General features: G+C 45.5%; 1 protein-coding gene across 3 annotated transcripts in view; it reads right to left on the bottom strand.

Annotated features, from left to right (window-relative positions):
- Positions 1 to 2429: 2429 nt before the first annotated feature.
- The window catches only part of LANCL2 (LanC like glutathione S-transferase 2), a 55674-nt gene continuing 37056 nt past the window's right edge, over positions 2430 to 21047 (bottom strand). For all 3 annotated transcript variants that reach the window (XM_079931697.1, XM_079931698.1, XM_079931699.1), the window contains 3 exons: positions 11034 to 11210; positions 7983 to 8055; positions 2430 to 5627 (listed from right to left, as the gene is read on the bottom strand). In XM_079931697.1, the coding sequence (XP_079787823.1) occupies positions 5512 to 5627; positions 7983 to 8055; positions 11034 to 11210 (366 nt within the window). In that variant the 3' untranslated portion in view covers positions 2430 to 5511. The remainder of the gene's footprint in view (positions 5628 to 7982; positions 8056 to 11033; positions 11211 to 21047) is intronic.

Raw genomic sequence — 21047 nt, 5'->3', positions numbered from 1 at the left:
TTGAAATCTCTTGGAAAGGAAAGCAAAAAGGTGGAAGGGAAAAAAACATTAAGAAATAATTCAAGAAAATTTCCTACAATTGAAACACACAAGTTCCCAGATTGGAAGGGGCTACCAAGAACCCAGGACTACATCGACAGATGAATGGATAAAGAAGATGTGGCACATATATACAGTGGAATCTTACTCAGCCATAAAATGAAATGAAATTGAGTTATTTGTGGTGAGGTGGATGGACCTAGAGTCTGTCATATAGAGTGAAGTAAGTCAGAAAGAGAAAAACAAATACCGTATACTAACATATATATATGGAATCTAAGAAAAATCCAAAAAGTTCTGAAGAACGTAGGGGCAGGACAGGAATAAAGATGCAGACATAGAGAATGGACTTGAGGACACGGGGAGGGGGAAGGGTAAGCTGGGACGAAGCCAGAGAGTGGCATGGACATATATACACTATTAAATGTAAAACAGATAGCTAGTGGGAAGCAGCCGCATAGCACAGGGAGATCAGCTCGGTGCTTTGTGACCACCTAGAGGGGTGGGATAGGGAGGGTGGGAGGGAGACGCGAGAGGGAGGGGATATGGGGATATATGTATACATATAGCTGATTCACTTTGTTATACAGCAGAAACTAACACACCATTGTAAAGCAATTATACCCCAATAAAGATGTTAAAGCAAAAAAAAAAAAAAAAAACCAGGACTAGGCTCATCATCGTGACAGAGAAAAAACTGTACAATTTGCAAAGTGCTCACAATCAAAACACAACATCTGAGCACAAGGAAACAAGAATCACTGTGGCTCTGAGGTTCTCGGAGGTAACACTGGAAGCTAGATGTCAGTATGCTGCCTCGAAATTTCAGGAGGAAAGTGGCTTCCAGTGCAGAATTCTCTAAACAATCTCTGATTCAAGTGTCAGGGCAGAACAATGACACCCTTCAGGCAGGCAAGTTCTCAGGACTTTCAGTTCAGCTGCAGGGAGCATGGTCCTTCTTGCTACTGGAGAGCCTCTGGAGGCAGCACCGTCCTGTTCATTACCCCCCTTTTAGTTCCCAGCAGCCAAGCATAAAGCGCTGGATAACTTCCCTGTGGCCTCTCTGACGAAATGGTTGAAAAGCTGGCTTCCTCAGTTCTTGGGACCGTGGGAGACATTTGTATGATTGTGGGTGGATATGTGATTATGCTGCTTGCTACATGCTTTATTCTCTCATGAACAATACTTTAAAGAGGGCATAAGGTCCCTGTTAACATGTGACCAGCACTGCATCTGATGATGATCTTATGAAAGCCACAAGGATCTACCTGGTACAGAAGCGGGAAGACCTCCAGGGGCATTAAACAAAGAACAGGCTGGAGGACGGAGAACCCAGCCTCTCTGAACGTCTAGATTTTGTGTAAGCCTGGAACTGTGGCTTGGTTCCTCCTTGCCCCTGTGGCAGACTCTTCCCCTTGAAGGACCCTGGTGCGGCTGGGCACACACACGCCCACGCCCACGATGGCCGAAAGCTCGGGGATGCTAGGCAGAGCAGTGGTGCGCGATGGTGGCGTGGCTTGGGATCTTGGAGCTGGACAGACCTGGGTTTTCATTTCATTACTCAGGAGAGTGAGCCCGTTTCTTCACACACAAGCACTACATGCACACCTTCAAGTCCCCCATCACAGAGCACTTCCGCATGCTAGATGCTTTCTCCGTTTGTTATTCCGTTTTAATTCTCCCACTAACCAAATAAGGTTGGTTAGTCCAAATAAGGCCCTGATTACACAGAGAGACTCTGTAGGAAACAGCTGATCCAAATTCACACAGGCTGCTCCAGCCTCTGCGCTGGATGCCCACTCCACAGGCTCCCTGACGACTGGGGCCAGCCGCAGCCTCACGCCAGAGGTCACGGCGCTGCAAGGCTGAACCGGTCACACTTCGCCGCGGTGCCCTCCTGCCAGTAGCAGAAGTGCACGCCCGGAGGCCCGCCGCCCCGCCCGCGCTGCGAAAGAGCTGTCCGAGGTCCCGACACAGGCGGGCCGGCCCTGAGCCTGAGCGGGGCTGCGCCCTTCCGCAGGCGTCCGTCGCGGGGCCGGGCGAGCTGCAGGAGGGTGGCTGTCGCCGTCCCTCTCAGCACCGAGCACAAGGCCTGGCATGCTGGGTGGAGCACTTGAGCAAACTGGAGACGGAAATGGGGGCAGGGGCGCGTTGTAAGGCCGACTGGACGCGTCATAGCCTCCGTCACCCAGCGACCCAACCCCAGGGAGCAGGGGCCGTGGAGGAGCCTGCGGCCTTCCTCTGATCAGGAGAAGCGATGACGCAGCACGGCCTTACGGGCCACCGGCCAGTTTGACAGAAGGCTGACAGGCACTGGGGGTGACCGTCTGGTTGGAATGGACACCTGGCTCTCCTCCAGAACACAGGATGTGGAAAAACAGAGACCTGAGAGGAAGGGGCCCTTGAAGCTTAGCAAAGAGACTGGGAAGGAGTAAAGACAGTCTGTAAACACGTTTGGGGGACCTGGGCCTCACGCCTGGGTCCTGCTTTTGTGAATTTAGCAAATGAAGTGATAGCGGTTGAGAACTGCCTCACGAAGTTAAGAGTATGGAATTGCACTGAATGGTTCAAGGGACCCAGGAGGACAGGGGCACAGATGACAGGGCCTCTCCGGGGTTTCAATTTCTCACCTTCCACGTTGGGCACGTAGGGGAAGAGGTACTGAGTACAAGTCAGAAGTATGGCCACTGGCAAGAACCGTCGGGTCGGAAGCCTGACTGTCCCTCATTCCAGCTGTGACCCTGGGCAAGGCCATCAGCTTTCTCATGTGTAAGACAGTGATGAGAAGAGTGCCCACCACCATGCACGCTGTGACCCCAGCCGTGCTGGGGCCATTCACGGTGACTGTGAGCGTAAAGGCCTGTCACACGGGCAGGCTCAAGACAGGCTTCCCTTGGTGCTGCCCAGGGCTCGGAGGCCCTTGGGATAGAGGGAGAAAGCCGTCATTCTAGTGAAGCACCTGGCACGCCATAACGTGAGCAACGGCCACGTTTTCCGTGAGGAAGGCCATCTCCAGAACGGTGGCCGAGGCTTCCAACCGTCGCTCTCAAAGGCAGTGGTGAGAAGAGACGAAGACCCCGCAAGTGTCACAACAAAACCATGTTTTTACTAAGTACCGAACCAGGGAACCCCACACACTTTCTGTGGACATCGTTTTCTCTTTCATATTTTAAAATGGCATTGTGCATACACATTATTTTAAACACTTAGACACATCTTGGATACAGAAATGTAAGAAATCGCCGTGAGCTGCTCTGAGATCCGAAATCGCACTCATCAGAACCACTAAACCAGCTCTGGGACTCCTCTGTCCCGCTGCCTCTGGGGACTGAGAGCTGGACCCGGCACCATGCAGCCGCCCGCGTCGCGCCCCAGGAAGCGGGTTACTGTGGAGTCACAGACTGCGTCTCTGTTGACATCTGGTGGGTAAGCGGGAGGGGTCAATCCAGCTGGCTTCTAAAAACACCCTGCAAATACAATCTCCTCCGTTTACCTCACCAGCGCGCCATCTTCCCTCAGTGTGCGAGGCAGAAACAAGCCAAACGCACAAGGCATCGTGATGCCCAGGCGTCACGAAGGGTCACCCTCACTGCTTCCGGTCAGGAGACACGTGGCCAGGACCAGGGCCTCCATGAGCTGCCCCCTCTTGCTGAGGGGGGTGAATCCTGTGCAGCCCCACTGGCCTCCCCTGAGAAATGAGACGGCTTGGGTAACACTCTGTGCCGAAGCCCCGGGGGCTGCCCTGAGCTTTGGCCGAGGTGGCAGCAGTGCAGCTGGGCTGAGCTGTGACACCAGGGGAGCTCTTCGGACAAACAGCCCCTCAGCTCACTCACGTCCCCGCCTGCAGGTCCCGGGGAACCGGGCTGCCTGAGACGCACATGAGCAGGCCCGGGAAGACGGTTAAAACACTACCGTGAGGATTTATACCCATGGAAGTCATCAGCCTAACCTGAACAGTCGTGACGGAGACTCATGAGGCATCATTTAGAAACCGAAGGGCACGTGTTCGGGAGTCAGCCCCACCGCCAAGGCTCAGCGGGACCCTGAGGACTGCACAGAATCACACACGTGTGAAGGATCTGTCTTCTACATGGACACTCTTTCACCTTTATGAAAGGAGTGGAAACGAGGCTGATAAACATCTGACAATCCCTTGTAGATAAGGACCAGACCATCAGAGAGACCTATCTTGTCTTTTATGAACTGGCTTAGCTCATGAGAAGTCTGTACAGTCCTAGACCACTCACACCATGACAGCAAAACTCTCCTAAAAACAGATGTACAGGGTATAATTACTGAGGGTATGCTAACCCAAAGTAATGCCCAGTTTTAAAATAAAAGTTGTCAGACAGAATCGTAATTTTCTTGGTTAGAAGACTGCTTTCCATATGCATAAATGCAGACTAGTACTTTATGCTTAATACATTTCATCAAAGGTGAGACTTTTATCAACCAAATAGTAGACAAAAATAAGGACTAAATTCATTCCAATTTGTACTTGGATAACTTACCAAGTTTTGGAGTAAGTTTAATTGGAGGGACATGGAAGAGATGAATATCTTTCTGCTTATTATGCATCTGGAATTGTATCCACTGCACTTATAACACTAAGTTATAATGTTGATAGAACCGAGGTGCAGCCTGCTTTAATAATACACACTGAATCTAGACTTGCCAGCCCTCAGTCGCTGCTACATGATTTACAATGTGGCCACGAACACGGTTCCCTTGAGTGGCCCTGGTGTCATGAGTCCACCCCCCAGGGCACGGGCTGCCTTGGATTGCGAGGAGGGTCCGGAACTTCACACGAAGAGCCTGAGAATGGGAGCCCCCGCAGAGCTGCAATGCACCCCCTTTGGCTTCTTAAAAACACTAAGGTGAGCACAAAACACAAAGAGGGAGCATTCGACTACCTGGTGGGAAGGCTCACCACCCCCTACTCCAGCAAACCCCCTCTACCTGCTCTATTTCTTTTCATTTCTGGAGTGGTCTTTCTCTCATGCTGATCTGAAAGGTACCCACAGAAAATGCTGGAAAGTCTTACGACTGGGACATCACTGCGGAGAATATTCTGTTACGTAGGACGGACACCACCTGCCTATTTCCTGTTTGTCAGTACAGAAAACACCCCACTTTAAATATTATGTACAGAGAAGAGGCTGCCGCGTGCCCTCATGCACAGCCAGCTCGGGCTCATGGACAGAGAAGGGCTTCCGTTTAGAACCTACACCTACAGACAGCAAACACCAAGAGACATGCACACACTACAGAGAACTGGACACGAGGAATTCATATTTTACACCAGTGAGGGGACACTGTTACAGAACGCTGATGGGATGGTCTGTCATCACACTCTGACACAGGGGGTCTGGGAGGGTGCCTGCTTCTCCTTTTTCTCCCTCTTTCAGGATTCACACTTGGTTCCGTGTCAGGCATTAAGCAACCCGGTGGCTTCTGGTCCAGTTGGATCTCTCAGTCGTCTTTTTGCACCTTTGTATCCCTCTGTGGAGAGCCGAGTTCAAATGCTGGAAACCGTGATGCCTCTGGGGCCAGGATGTCGGAGAGGAAGTGAACAGTGCCAGCCATACCTGCAACGCAAAACGCGGTCCTTTGTGAGAAAGGGTGCGTGGTGGGGTCCAGAACCAAGTGACCTCTGATCGCTGCCTTTACTGGGGCTGTAAGGATGTGGGAAAAGGTGGGGAGGACTTTGAAAATAACTTCACACGCACAAAAAGGAAGTCTTCACATCAGCACCCAGCAGGTAACACCAGTTTTCTTCATTATCTTAATTTTAAAAATTGGTTTCTGAGCTTTAATCTTGTATCTTGACACTTTAAGATGATTTCACAGAAGTGCTAACACAGAAGTTAAGGGCGCTGCTACTGTGATATTCCAACATATAAACGTCCTCTCAGAGCCTTTACGTTTTTATTCCAAACGGAAGGTTGCACTTTGGGTTTCAAAAATGTTATTTTAAAACGAACTTTACTTGCTTGGTCAAAGTCCCCACCGCCAATCACTGCAGTAACTCAGCAGCCTACCCGAAGGATCCCTTGGAGGGAGGGAGCTCCTCCACAAAGGGTCCTGGGCGCTGTGGGCCCTTCCAGCCTAGTGGCCTCCACACCGGCACTCACCCATCCAACGAGAACCTAGTCAGCGCCTCCTGCCAGGCACTTGTGAGGCACAGGGGCCCAGAAGAATGCAAGAGCTTCCCAGCCTCTCAGGAGGGTACATTCGAAGATTTTCACCCGCTGGGGCTTTGAATTTGCCATTATCAACTTGAATTTATGAACCTGAATGAACTCCATTTAGAGTTCAGGTATTAACTGTGTTATATCTGATACAAATACACCTCATTTTTATGACCCAAAAGACGACATTTTTATTCTGAGAAACATTTTTTCCATTACGGTTTCTTTGAATATTAAAAAGATCTTATTCTGCAAAAGATAACGACAGACGCTCTGATTTTTGCTCGTTTATCTATTATATGATTAAAATCTCAGTAGCTGACATAAAACACGGCATTAGCACGACAGACAGTTCAGACATCAAGAAGATAACGAAGGACTGCCACCAAAGCTTTTATGCACAAAAATTTAACCCCTCAGGTGAACTGGAGCCATATCTTGAAAATACAAACTACTAAAACTCACTGAATATGAAACAGATAACTTGAACAGCCTTGTAACCTATGAAACAAACTGAATTTGTAAATTTCAAACTCCCGGAAAAGAAATCTCTCGGCTAGGAAGGTTTCGCTGAAGAATGCTACCAAACATTTAAATGAGAATTCTTCCACCAATTAATATACAATCTATTACAGAAAACAGAGGAGAAGGTACTTCTCAGTACAGTTTATTAGGCCAGCATTACCCAGATAGCAAAACCAGACAAACACAGTATAAGAAAGGAAAACTACAGGCCAATATTCCTCATGAATATAGACACAAAAATCATCAACCTATTAGCAAATATAATTCTGCAATACATAAAAAGAACTGTACACCATGGCCAAGTAAGGTTTATTCCAGAGATGCAAGGTTGGCTTAATATTTGAAAATCAACCAGTGTGATCCACAGTGCTAGGGGCCTGAAGAAGAAAAGCCACATGATCTTACCAACTGATGCAAGAAAAGCACCTGACAAAATTCAACACCCATCTAATTTTTGAGTTTTTAAAAAGTATTCATTTATTCCTTCTGAAATTTATTTTGGAATTACTATAAAAGGTGGCTCTAAAGTAATTAAAAAGTCACCATCCATTTATCGTAACACCATTAACGTTTGCCCTCTGGTTTCTGTGGCTTATGTTCCAAATTACCATTACACACACACACACACACACTAAACAAAGAATATCTGAGTCTCTGTAGGACTTCCGTTTTGTTTTCCTGAATTATATTCTATGTACTGTGTGTGCCTGGAGCAGACTCGCAATGTGTTTGCTGGTTTCTTTCATTGCTCTTGTTTTTCAGAACTGTCTTCAATATTCTCGTTATTTTTTCCAACTACTAATACTTGTATTTACTAATACTTTTAAATTACTAATATTAATTATTTACACTTCTTTACATGACTTAATTAAATACATTTAAGTAACTAACCAAGTTTGCTGTGAATAGATCAATACTACACGCACAATATTACCGATGAAATGCACAGGAGTAAACGTTATTTTCTTCCATTACTGAGCAGCAGACAGTCTATGCCTATACAGGTCACAAAAGATCTAAAAATACTTGGAGGAAGTTCACACGAGCACACACAAAACAGGCAAGGTAAAGAGACTCAATATAATTTTCAGCAATGAACAACTTTGCTCACGGTATTTACCAGCTGTGCAGCGATTACTAATTAAGATCAACTGTGAGTGTGCACAGTCAGGAGAACCAAATGCACACACCCAGATACTTAAACCTGGAGCTTTCCCTCACTCTTACCTTCAAAGAGAGAATAGGGTCTGTCAGGAATGCGGCAACCATGTGTTCCATATTCTAGGCACCATTCTGCAAACTAGGGAGAAAGACATTTCTTTTTAAGAGTGGGGATTTCACTTGGTGAAAATGGAACGCCTAAGACACTGCAGTGAATTCACCCAGAATCAAAGAAAGCAGACTCCCAGGCAACAGAGTGGTCAGGAGCGTGAGCTCGGAGCGACTCGGCACCACCTCTTCCGAGCAGCTGAGACCTGGCAAGCTCTGTCACCTGCCTAGGCCTGCTTCCTCCTCCGTAGGGGGGAATTTACCTAGGAAGGTTGTTGGGAAGGCTGAAGTAAGGAATCTCACAGCCCAACAACCTCCGGTCTTTTCTAAGCACCGCCTCCTGCCCTTGCAGGCGCTCCGTCCAGATTAAAACACTGGCTCTGAAACCGCTTGCCTGGCTGCGCTCTCTGGGCTCACCGCCAGCCCCTCTGCTGAACACGCAGCCCTCCCTCCCTCCCTCCTCTCCCCACTGCTCCCCGGCCGGCCCACCCACTGCCCACCGCCCACCCTGCTCATCTTGAAAACTCATCCCTTAGCTTTATCAGCGATTTCCTCTGAGCTCCCCGACCCTTTCTTCTTAAACCTCTTCAATGGATTTTTATAACATTATAATAAATTTCCCTTTTTGGCTTAAGGTAACTTATTTTTGTCATGTGTACATAAAGAATCATAAATTCAGCACATATACAATAAACCTTCTACCCTCCAGATCTGCTCACTCTTCTAGCTTGTCTGATGCTCCACCACCTAGTCAGAGACCAGAGAGACATTCACACATTTCTGTCTTCTCCACATTAAGAAAACCCACTGAATTCTGTGGGCTCAGCTCCATATCTGTTTTTTTTTAGTGTCTATCATGAGGAATTTATTTATTTTTTTAACATCTTTATTGGAGTATACTTGCTTTATGCTGGTGTATTACTTTCTACTTTATAACAAAGTGAGTCAGCTGTATCAATAGCTTAAGTGTTTCTGAATCTCTCCTCTTCAGTATCACAGCCAATGCCCTTGGGTTTATAACTCAACATTTCTTGCATTAATTATTAAACAACAATTTGGAGAAACCCAAATTGTTTACCTCTACCTCATCCATTCCACCGTGGCCACGGCAATCCTTCTGAGAGGAGTCTGGACATGAATCACAAACCTTTGGGAAGCCCCGCCTGCAGATGAGAACCACCCAGGAGCTGGTACCCGGGGGCCTGGGCTCCCGCAGAACCGGGCCCAGGGTGTGGTCCAGGCACTCTTTTTTTTTTTGCAGTACGCGGGCCTCTCACTGTTGTGGCCTCTCCCGTTGCGGAGCACAGGCTCCGGACGCGCAGGCTCAGCGGCCATGGCTCACAGGCCCAGCCGCTCTGCGGCATGTGGGATCTTCCCGGACCGGGGCCCGAACCCGTGTCCCCCACATCAGCAGGTGGACTCTCAACCACTGTGCCACCAGGGAAGCCCCAGGCACTCTTTTAAAGCTCCAGTGATTCTAAGGTGTAACCAAAGCTCAGATCTACTGACTAAGGGGAAGGACCAGCTTTCTTTGGTCTCGGCCCCTCTGACTTCACCCCTTGCCCTTGCACCCTCCCGTGCTGAGCGCTCGGGGTCAGGCTGCACTGTGCCGTGCCTGCCTCCGTGGCTCTGCAGGGGCTCTTCTCCTACTGGGGTGCACTTCGCCTCCCCATGCCCTGCCTTCCTGGCCCACCTGGAAAGCTCCACATCTTTAGAAAACTAGCTGTGCCTAAGCCCCCATGAAGCCTTCCCCAATCCCCGTATTTTCTTACCCATCTGCTACTGTGACTGCCGTCCACCCGAACTGCCCCTCGCCTCGCTGACCCCAGCTCCTGCCCTGCTCTGCTCTGGCCGAGGGAACGCTGCGGGCCCCAGGGTGCTCACCCCGCCAGCTTCCTCGGCTGGCGGCACCGCTCCCACCCGCCTGCTCAAGCTCCAGCTCTGCTCTGGGTCTCCGCCTACATGGCACCCCCGACGCCCGGGTCAGGCACCTGCCCTCTGCATCCCCACAATACCCCGCGTGGCCTCTGCTGAGTGTGGGCACTACGACCGTGTGCGTGTCTCGGGGCACCAGGTCAGAAGGCTCTGTTCCATCTGGTGTGAGAAAAGGCTTCAGAACAGTAATAAATATACAGAATAAGCCACCCGAATGCCTCCATCTGTCAAGGGTCATGGGACATTTTGGTGCATTTTCTTCCAATCTTTTTTCTGTGTTCCTGTAACTTTATTTTGTGAAATGTGCACAGCAATAAAAACGCCAGCAAACATTTACTGAGTCTTGTTTTGTGCGTCCACTTTCGCACATCCGATGCGTATCTATTAGGCCTGTCCTCGGTGCCGGCACTGCCCTAGGTACTGGGTAGGGTCGGACGTTGACTAGAAGATCACGCGGCTCGTGGTCTAGCGTGCGGCACACTCAGGCACAAGCAGAAGCGCACGGTGAGTGCCCTGGTGGCTCTGTCACTGGGGAGCCCTCAGAGGTCGCCTCCACCAGGCAGATTTCGGGGAAGCCCCGGGAACGCTGCGCCCCGTGGAGAGCGTGGGGCAAGGCGGGGGAGAGGCAGGCAGGGGCCGAGGCACACGGGGCTCTCCACTTCGGGGCTGTGGGTGCCGCTCACGGGCAGTGGGAAACCACTGGAGGATTTTAAGCAGGGGCAACTACCGACGACCTGCCCATTACCTCAACTGATTCTTCCTGGAACAAATTTAGGAGGCGGGTAGTATTTTTACAGATGAGGAAACAGGCTTGAAGAAGGGGCGCCCCAAAGTCATGAAGCAAATAAATGCACAGGAGGGCATCCTAACAGGTCATGGGACTCCAGAATGCATTTCCACCCCTTAGTCCCATTGTACAGATGGTACGGCCAAGGCACACGGCCGCCAGGGACAAGGCTCTGCAGAAGAAACCCCAGAGTTGGGAGAAACATGTCTGAAGGAGGAGAGAGCTGTATTTGGGCTGTGTGTGTGCCCTGGAGGGTTCAGAAGCGGTTTGGATAGAGATGCCCTTACCTTGCAAGCGCGGTAGAGGTACTTCTTGTCCCGCGTGAGGTGGTAAAGGGAAAGGAAAGAGTAGCCGTTGCCAGCGGTCCCGTGGCAGATCCCATAGCCCTTCCGCAGCAGACCTCGCTGCCAAATCACGTCGCTGCACTCCATGGCCTCCTTCAAGTACTTCTCCTCCTTAAACACCTGGGCGATGAGAAACAAAGCAGTGTTAAAAAGAGGTCTTATGCAACGAGTTAGCGAAATAGTTCCCCTTTCTGTTTAGGAAACTGCACGGCGTTCAGAAACCTGAAATGACGGGTAAACCAAGCCCAGAGGCAGCAGCAGTGCACCAGGTACCGTGCCTCCTGGGACCTGTAGGCTGCAGCTGTGACACCCCTACTCGTGCAGAGGGCAGTCGAGGATTCGGCACTGTCCCGTCATGCAGGTCAGGAACATTCCACATCCTAGGTTAGCCACACATCCAATGCACCCGATGAGCTGTCATAAACCGTCACAAGGAACCCCGCAAAGAGTGTCCTCAGCCCCAGCGCCAGGCGGCACCATCTCCACGCAATGGTTTATGGGGACGGAGGGACAAACGTGCTCAGTGGAGGCAAGTGCGCCAGCATGAGGAAGCTTTTGCTCCCCCAGATTCCCCTGGACACTCCTCTGTCTCCTCTCATTTCATTTATTTTCTTTCCCTGGTCCTCTCCTCTGAATCTGTTATTAGCAGTCTCCCCTGCTTATTAGCTCATTCCATTCTAGTGCAAATGCGTTTTGGACCACGGATTAGAGGCAAAGGGTCACTGGAGAAGAGCTCCTCGGGGTGGCAAAGGGGACCCTCCTTGTGACTGCTGAGCAGTGACTCCTGGGCACCCGCCGAGGAGGCTCTGAGGTGCAGGAAAACCCAAGTGCCTGAACTGCGACCAGCGCCTGCCGTGGCCAGCAGGGGACGGAGGCAGATCCGCACCGCAGTCACCGCTCCGGGCGCAGGGCCTCGCCAGGGGCAGGAGCAGGCCTCTCGGTCATAAAAGCAGCTGAGACGTGGACTCTGGGGCCCCTGAGTGTCAACCTCAGCTCTGTCACCTTTTAACTGTGACCGAGGACAAGGCACCTCTTACGTCTTAATGTACTATAAAGATACCCTTTCTTCATCTCAGCGGCTTGTTGTATTAAAATGAAATAACACACAAGAAGCTCTCAGAACACTGCCTGGCACCTGGTGAGTGCTACTTCCGAGCTGTCACTGACCACCATCCTTTCTGTGTTATGATGCCGGCACAAACATGTCATCCTCGCATTCGCATCTTAAGCCTCTTGAAATGAATTCTAAAAGGAACCTTGCTCCCATCCTGAAAAAGATTAGGTCAAAGCTGACAGGTGAAAGGAGACTGTTTTGGAGGCTCTGTCATAAAATCACACTGATTAAGGCCAGTCCTAAAGAAAACCTGACTGGCTCCTTTCTGATGGTCACCCAGGGGTACGTGCAATCAGTCAGACTTCTTTCCCGTTGTCCCTGCCCCCTGCTGAGACTGAGCTGCTAGAGGCACCCCACGCAGCGAGCTTTACCTTCCTTCCCCGGCGCATGCCCGCAGCACGCCCACCACGCCCACGACCGTCACACACTCATGCTCCACGTGAGGAGCTACTCTGAATAGCGGGCCATTTGAGGGGCTTCCCTGGTGGCGCAGTGGTTAACAATCCGCCTGCCAATGCAGGAGACATGGGTTCGAGCCCTGGTCCAGGAAGATCCCACATGCCGCAGAGCAGCTAAGCCCGAGTGCCACAACTACTGAGCCTGTACTCTAGAGCCCACGAGCTGCAACTACTGAGCCCACAAGCCACAACTACTGAGCCTGCGCTCTAGAGCCCACGAGCCACAACTACTGAGCCTGTGCTCTAGAGCCCACGAGCCGCAACTACTGAGCCCACGTGCCACAACTACTGAGCCTGCGCTCTAGAGCCCGTGCTCAGCAATGAGAAGCCACCGCAATGAGAAGCCCACACACCACAACGAAGAGTAGCCCCCGCTCGCTTCAACTAGAGAAAGCCCACGTGCAGCAACGAAGACCCAACGCAGCCATAAATAAACAAAAAAACAAATAAATAAATATTCCTTTAAAAAAAAAATAAATAGTAGGACATTTAAAAATTTAATGAACATTGAAGCTCCCAGATTTATCTTCTCTACATTGTAGCCATTATAACTTGGCCAGAAAATCTATCTACTGATCCACATTACCTCTCTCAAATCATAAATTTCCCTGGGAAATGTCATGACAGAAAGTTTGAAGAGACAGTGCGATGCAGAGGAAGAAGTAAGACATCTGGAGTCGGAAGATATGGCTGGACTCCCTCTTCCACGACAACTGACCAAGTAACTTTGGGTGAGTCATCTTAACTTCTCTGAGTCTGTCTGATCACATTAGAAAATGAACTGATGCTGAGACGACCAAATGTTGAAAACAGAGACAAGGATTTGGGGCAGTTATTAAAAATCTTTAAGGATGAAAAAGAAACTAAATACATCATCAATGAATGGTTTGGAAATCTCAGAGAAACATTACTATAAAAAGAAATAGATATTCAGGAACTGAAAAAACACCAATAGATGAAATTAAAAACTTATTGAGTAAGGCTTAATAGAGAAGAACTCATTAGTGAATATGAAGCTAAATAAATAGCAATTATACAACTGAATTACAGAAAAGAAATTAAAAACAAAAGCCTCAGAGACCTGTTGGAAAGTAAAGGCCTAACGTTTACCAAATGTAGTGGAAGACATACAAGTTCAAGAAGCTTAAAGGCTCTCAAGCAGGATAAACACAAACAGATACACATGGGTACATGATAAAAATATTGAAAACCAAAAAGAGAAAATCCTGAAAGCTTCCAGAGAAAACACAGACTACTTATAAGAGAACAATATAAAGAATGACTAACATCCTAAAAACAGTGAAGGCCAGAAGACAGTGGAGCAGTATCTTTAAAGAACTGAAAGGAAAAAAAAAAACTGTCAGCCTAGATATTCAGCAAAAATATCTTCAAAGAATGAAGGTGAAATTTACAATAGCCAAGACATAGAAGTAACCTAAATGTCCATAGACAGATGAATGGATAAAGATGTGGTACATATATACAATGGAATACTACTCAGCCGTAAAAAATAAGAAAATAATGCCACTTGCAGCAACATGGATGGACCTAGAGATTATCACACTAAGTGAAGTTAGAAAGAGAAAGACGAATGCCACATGATATCACTTATATGTGGAACCTAAAATATGACACAAATGAACTTACCTATGAAACAGACACAGACTCACAGACATAGAAAACAAACTTATGGTTACCAAAGGGGAAAGTGGGGAGAGATAAATTAGGAGTTTAGGATTAACATACACACATTACTATATATAAAATAGATAAACAACAAGGTCCTACTGTATAGCACAGGGAACTACAGTCAATATCTTGTAATAATCTATAAGGGAAAAGAATCTGAAAAAGGATATATATAATATCTCTGAATCACTTTGCTGTACACCTGAAACCAACGCAACACTGTAAATCAACTATACTTCAATAAAAAACATAAAATAAGAGAGTGAAGAGTAGGAGCCAGTGGTACCACAGCCCTCTGAGACCACACACTGTTTCACACCTAACCCTTTGTAGAGTGAACCTAGCTCTTCTGCACCACGGTGGACTAGAACACACCCTGTCCCTTCCTCAGACCTGGTCACCGAGACCTCTCCTCGGTATAACCCTGTTGTGGATTGCATGGTATGAAGCAGAATTCAGAATTTTTTAATACCTGGTGTAATTTTCCATTGAGCTATAAGATTCTGACCTTACTCCCTCTGCCTCTTAAGCTTTTCCAAGGGAAAACTGGGTTGATTTTTTTCTTTTATGGCTTAATACATGACTACATGCAACAGCCTTTGGGATGCAAATCATTATGTCTTACTGCCATGGTGTTTACCATTTCTTCATAAACACTGTGAATAACAATGTCTGCTCCAAGGAAATGAAGGTTTTTTTCCCCTTCCTTCTTAATGCTTTCATCTTTTTATCCAATATTTCCTTTATCTTCTTTAAGATGATTTCAACTACTAAAATTAAAGCCTTCAAGGAAAATATCAAAACAGGAAAAATGAGCTCATATTCAGTGAAAGTGGATTGGTAAGAGGGTCTGGACTTGCCAAGAAACAAACATGACAGGAAGTTAATAACACTACTTAACATTTTTTTTTAATTCTCATAAGTAAAAGTGACGTTTCAGCTGATTCATTTATAAGACGTCTTCCAGTAACAATACTCAATTTATTAGGAGATTAACCTTACAATATTTTAGTAGTTAATTAAAAAACTAATTCCTAAGAGGCATTTCCACTGTAGGTCTTGGAGAGAAGGAATCCTTCACAATTTTCCACTTCAATTTTTTTTTACATCTTCCATTTAGACTTAGTAGCCAATCTGATGGGGCAGCAGAACTGAGTTTTCTTAAGTACAGGGTAATATTCACCTCTTTCATCGCTTTTGCTTATTATTAGGCATTCCTAAAGTGCAAGGGAATTTCTGGATCAGTTATTACAAAACCCCTGTTCTCTGCAGTTTTTGGGATAATAAAGAAATGTCCACAGAATTGATCAAGATGGTCACGGTAAGGATAGCATTCTTCACTAACCACCACAGGATGTGGAAGGAAGATTGAAGCACCACCCCAGAGGGACTGTTTCAGATTTTGCCCATGGAAATCACCATTGTAGGAACAATCAGGAAGTAACCAAAATTTTCACCTATATTAGGAAAAGTTCCCTGACATGTAAAGCAGATGTACTAGTAATCCCAAAATGTCAAGCTCACCTTGGAAACTACAAAGCAATTCGGTACAAACTGCACCAGTGCCACAGGAATATGTAACAGTAGGAATTCTACTGTTAGAATTGTATCAGTTCATTCGGATGTCAAGAACCACACATCATCATCACACAGAACTGCAAGAAATTCTCTTCAGTTAGAGGAAGATACAGAATCCTCGTTATCACAGATTCCACAACGATCTACAAACTAGAGGCTGTTTGCAGACATGCATTCCTTGCAAGAATCATCTCTTTGACAATGGATCATCCTTTAAGTAATCTGCTGAATCAATGAAAGCCAGGCCAAAGGAGTTCCGACTGGCGCACTCACGTGGGTGGCTCCAGGCAGAACATGGTGCCCATATGGCGCTCACCACCCGAGGCAGGGCCGGAGGCACGGGACTGTTTAGCAATGAGTTGGGATCCAAATGCATGCACTACAACTAAAATGTACCGTCCTTTATTTTCCATTAAGAAAAAAAAAAAAGAATGAATGAAAGTGAAATAAAGACAAATTTAAGATAAGTGATAAATCTGCTGTCACCAAACCTGGACTATAAGAAATGCTAAAGGAAGTTCTCTGGGCTGAAGGAAATGATACTTGATAGAAATCGGGACCTTCAAGAAGGAATGAAGAGCACTGAAAAGAGGAAATATACAAATACATATCAAAGACCATCTTCTTTGCTTGTCTTAATTTCTTTAAAATACATAGGACTATTTAAAAAGCAAAAATTATGAAACTATACTGGGGGTTTATAACATTTGTTGATACATCTTGACAGATGTAATAAAGATGTACAGAACTGCTGTCAAGAGAACTAGGCACTTACTATCTCCTTACATTTTATATGAAGTGTACAATGTTAATTCTAAGCAGACTGTGAAAAGTTAAGGATGTATATTGCAATGTTAAAGATGTATATTGAGCAACCACTAAAAAAATGTTCAAATAGACATAGTTAAAAGAGTCAACAGAGAAATTAAAATGGAATTCCAGAAAATATTCAGTTACTCTCTCCTACCTCCCTAAAAAGGCAAGAAAGAAAAAACAGAGGAGGAAAAAAGAGTTCCAAGATGTAGCCAATAGAAACCATATGGAAAAATGGCAGAGCTAAATCCAACCACATAAATAATTACATTAACTATATATGAACTTAACATTCCAAATTAAAGCCTGAGGTTGTTAGACTGCATTGCTCGACAACGCCCAACTATGAAGACACACACTTTAAATATAAAGACATCAAAAACTATAAAACACTGCTGACATAAATGAAAGAAAACGTAAAAAGTGGAGAGATATACCATATTTGTGCATAAGAACACTCAATACTGGTATCAATTCTACCAAAACTGTTCTACAGACTGAATGCAATCTCAGTCATAATCCCACTAGGCCTCTTTTGCTGACAAACTGATTTCTAAAACTTATACAGGAATGCAAAGGATCTAGAATATTTAAAGCAATTTTGAAAAAGAAGAACAAAGCTGAAGTCTTAAATTACCTGATGTCAAAACTTAGAGTAAAGCTAAAGTAATCCAAACAGCATGGTATCACAGTGACAGATAAAGAAGCCAAAGAAACAGAACAGAGAGCCCAGAAATAAACCTACACTTACTAGGTCATTTGACTTTTGAACTAGTGCCTCTACATGTACCAAATCAATCAATGGGGAAATCAAATGATGTGGGAACAATCAGATACTCCTATGGTTAAAAAAGTTCTTCACTCCTTACTTCACATAATATACAAAACTTAATTTGAGACAGTTCTCAACGTAAAATCTAAATCCATGAAGCATGTAGGAGAATACTATCTGTATAACCTGGGAGTAAGTAAAATTTCTCAGACAAGATACAGAAAGTAGTTACCATTACAAAAAACACACTGATAAGGCAGATTTCACCAGAATTTAAAACTCTATTCATTAGAAGATGCCATAAAGAACATGATCGGGCCAACTACAGACTGGGAGAAATTATTTCCAAAACGTATCTGACAAAAGGACTTACAACCAGAACATAGGAAGAATTTTTATGACTCCATAATAAAAGGAAAACAATAAATACATAAAACAGTGTGGGTAAAAGATATGAACAGACACTCAACAAAGATACACAGTTGACCCTTGAACAACATGGGGGTTGGGGTGCCAGCCCCCACCTTGTTGAAAATCCTCGCGTAACTTTACAATGGGCTCTCTCTGTATGCCATTCTGCATCCCCGTATTCACCACACTGCATACCGTGTGGTACCACAGTACTGTATTTACTGAAAAAATCCATGTATAAGTGGCCCCACGCAGTTCAAACCCATGTTGTTCAAGGGTCAACTGTACAAACAACCCATGAGCACAAGCAAAATTGCTCGACATCATTAACCATCAGGAAGGCACAAATTAAAGCCACAATGAAACACCCACCGGAATAAAATCAAGATGACTTTCAACACCAGGTGTTAGCGGAGATGCGGAGCGACTGGAACTCTGTTTACACTGCAGATGGAATGTAAACCGGTACAGCCCTTTGAGAAAAGGTCTGGCAGTGTCTTATGAAACTAAAAAAGCTGCCTTCTGATCAAGCAGTTCTAATCCTAGTTATTAGCCCCAGAGAAATGCAAACATATGCCTACGAAAAGGTCTGTACAAGAATGTTCACTACAGCTTATTCACAATAGCAAAAAACTAGAAACAACTGAAAAACAAAGGCATAAACTGTGGTACGTTTATAAATGATGCTTAATATTAGGAAGATACCAGAATCTTGAGGAAGAAGGAAAGAAAATATAGTTTGAAAATAACCTCTCCAGGTGATCCTGATATACACCACCTAGAAAGACATTCCATGTTAGAAATAATCAACTTACAAATGAGCTTTTTGAAAATAATTCATATGAAAACATTTTCTGATGGACAGTGAAGAGTCGACCATGAGGACGCATTCTAACCCAGGTCTACTGTGGGAATTTCAGAGCAGGATTGTGGGTGCAGGAGGCGAAGGTATGGTTGTTTCACACATCTGGCCCAGAATCAAAGGATTACTTTGATATCACTTTGGTATGACTTACCTGGTTTTCCTGGGCAACATATTTACTTTTCCAAATGTAATTTTATTTGACCAATGCTAGCATTTGTTTATTAGTGGCTGAGTCCACACAAACTGCTAATGCCCCAGGGCCTAAATGTGTGGTTAGAAGGTGGTAGGATTTGTTACCGTAACCTGTAATTTACTGTCAGATAATTAAGAACTGATCGTAACTATTCATCAAAATGGAGTCCAGCTACGAGGTCCACAAATGTAATTGTTAGGAAATCATTTGCAAGTAACAAAATTCCTAATACAGCATACAAATATTGTTAAAAATCTTGACATTTTTTCCAAGGCCATCTACAATACTACATAACGGCGAATACATGTTCATACCAAGAAGAGTATACCCTACGTGAAATGTGATTAGCATCTATAGGAAGGGAAAACAAATTTAGTGTGAATCTGGACTCAAATTATAGTTCTATTTGTGAAAGATATTAATATATTTTTTAAATACTTGAACACCTTATGCCTTCCTAAGTGCTGCTGAAGGACTTACAACTTTATGTGCCAGCGTAAGAAACTGCTGAAAGCTTGTTATTACACAAAATTTAAACATTTCCTCACTTTGAGAGATGGCTTCAATGGACAATGACCCTCTTAATCTGAGTTAACAATAACCTGAGAGAAAATAGAGTCTAGAGCTGTGTTTCTCTAGCTTTGTGGCACCCCCTGTCCTGGCCAAGTACAAATTTCATACTCCACTAACTTATACTCTGAAGACATATTTTCACCCCCAACTGTAAAACTACATGATCTATGCTTCTTCAAAGTACCAGTGACACCTTCTGCCCCAGAAGATTCTGCTATTCCTCCCCTTCCTCGTGTTTGGGAATTCTGAAGTACATGGACAAAATTAAGTTTTAGTGACTAAGTATGGGATCTTATTGACATTGTCCATGCTTCTAGAAAAGAGGAACTTCTGTTTTGGAATCAGTGCGTGGGGGGGGGGGGGGGGCGGGGACAGGCACCCAGTGGTCTCTGAAGCGGAAGCCCTGCAGGCAGGAGCCGGGCTGGGACGCGGTGGCCCTGCCGCTGGCAGGGGTCTGTGGCGCCTGCTCCCTTGGTTCCAGCAGTGGTGGAAGCAGATGGTGGCCACGGTCAGCATGGCTAATGGAAATGGAACTGCCCAGGACAAGGGCCCACTGAGAGCCCTGGCTCCTGACCACTTCTGACTGGCCACAGCTCAGCTCCTAAAGCAGGAGTGGGGAGACCCCCAGAAGCCAAGACTACCAGCCACCAGGAGTGCCCACCTCTATAGCTGGTCCTCTTTAAAGCAAAAGGGAAAGGGAGTTTGACAAATAGAAGCTTTCAGCTTTTAACAGTCAAACGTCTGTTTTGAATACCAACGGATTCCTGTTTATGCTGTCAGTACTGTGCTCAGATACTATGGTTGGATATTTATAATATCACAGACTTATCTCTATGTCACTGAAGTTACATTTCCTCTAAAGCTCTAGAAAAGGGGAGGCAATGACTGGAACAGAAGTCTGTTCTAATTTAAAAGCTGAGGTATTGTTAAGAAGATGAATCATTAAGTTCTTCAGATCTCCGAAAAGTATACTTCGTTGTGCTTTCCTCTCATCAAACATCATAACTTTCTGAGTTATTTTCTTGAATGCTCGTACCTGACTTCTATATTATGTGAGTATTTTTGGTGTTATTGTTGTAGGACTAAAAAATTCTGAGAAATCAGCCTAAATCATGAAAGGTTAATTCCCCACAGTTTTTCTAAATAATTTATTATAGTTAATGACAAAAGGAAAATAAAATTGATTCAGGGACCAGTTCTTCTGTAATTTTCAGGTAGACATACGAATTCTGCTCCAGTAAGCCTATTTCTGCAAAACTAAGAGAACTTGCCAAAACACTAATCAGTCACAGTGGTTACATTTGTATACTCTGGTATATAAGCAACAATCTCCAACAAAGACGCATTAAAAGAAAAATAAAATTGCAAAAGAAGAATTGTTTGCTTTCAACTTACATGATAATTCTAAGTCCAGGGGAGAAATCAACAGTATTCTTAATACTGTGCCCAGATACATCTACAGAGTCTACTACAATTCATCAGTAAAGGTAC

This window comes from Stenella coeruleoalba, assembly GCF_951394435.1.
Source record: "Stenella coeruleoalba genome assembly, chromosome: 9".
Taxonomy (NCBI): Eukaryota; Metazoa; Chordata; class Mammalia; order Artiodactyla; family Delphinidae; genus Stenella; species Stenella coeruleoalba.
Note: the sequence above shows the minus strand (reverse complement) of the source record. Positions and strands in the feature narration are given on the sequence as shown.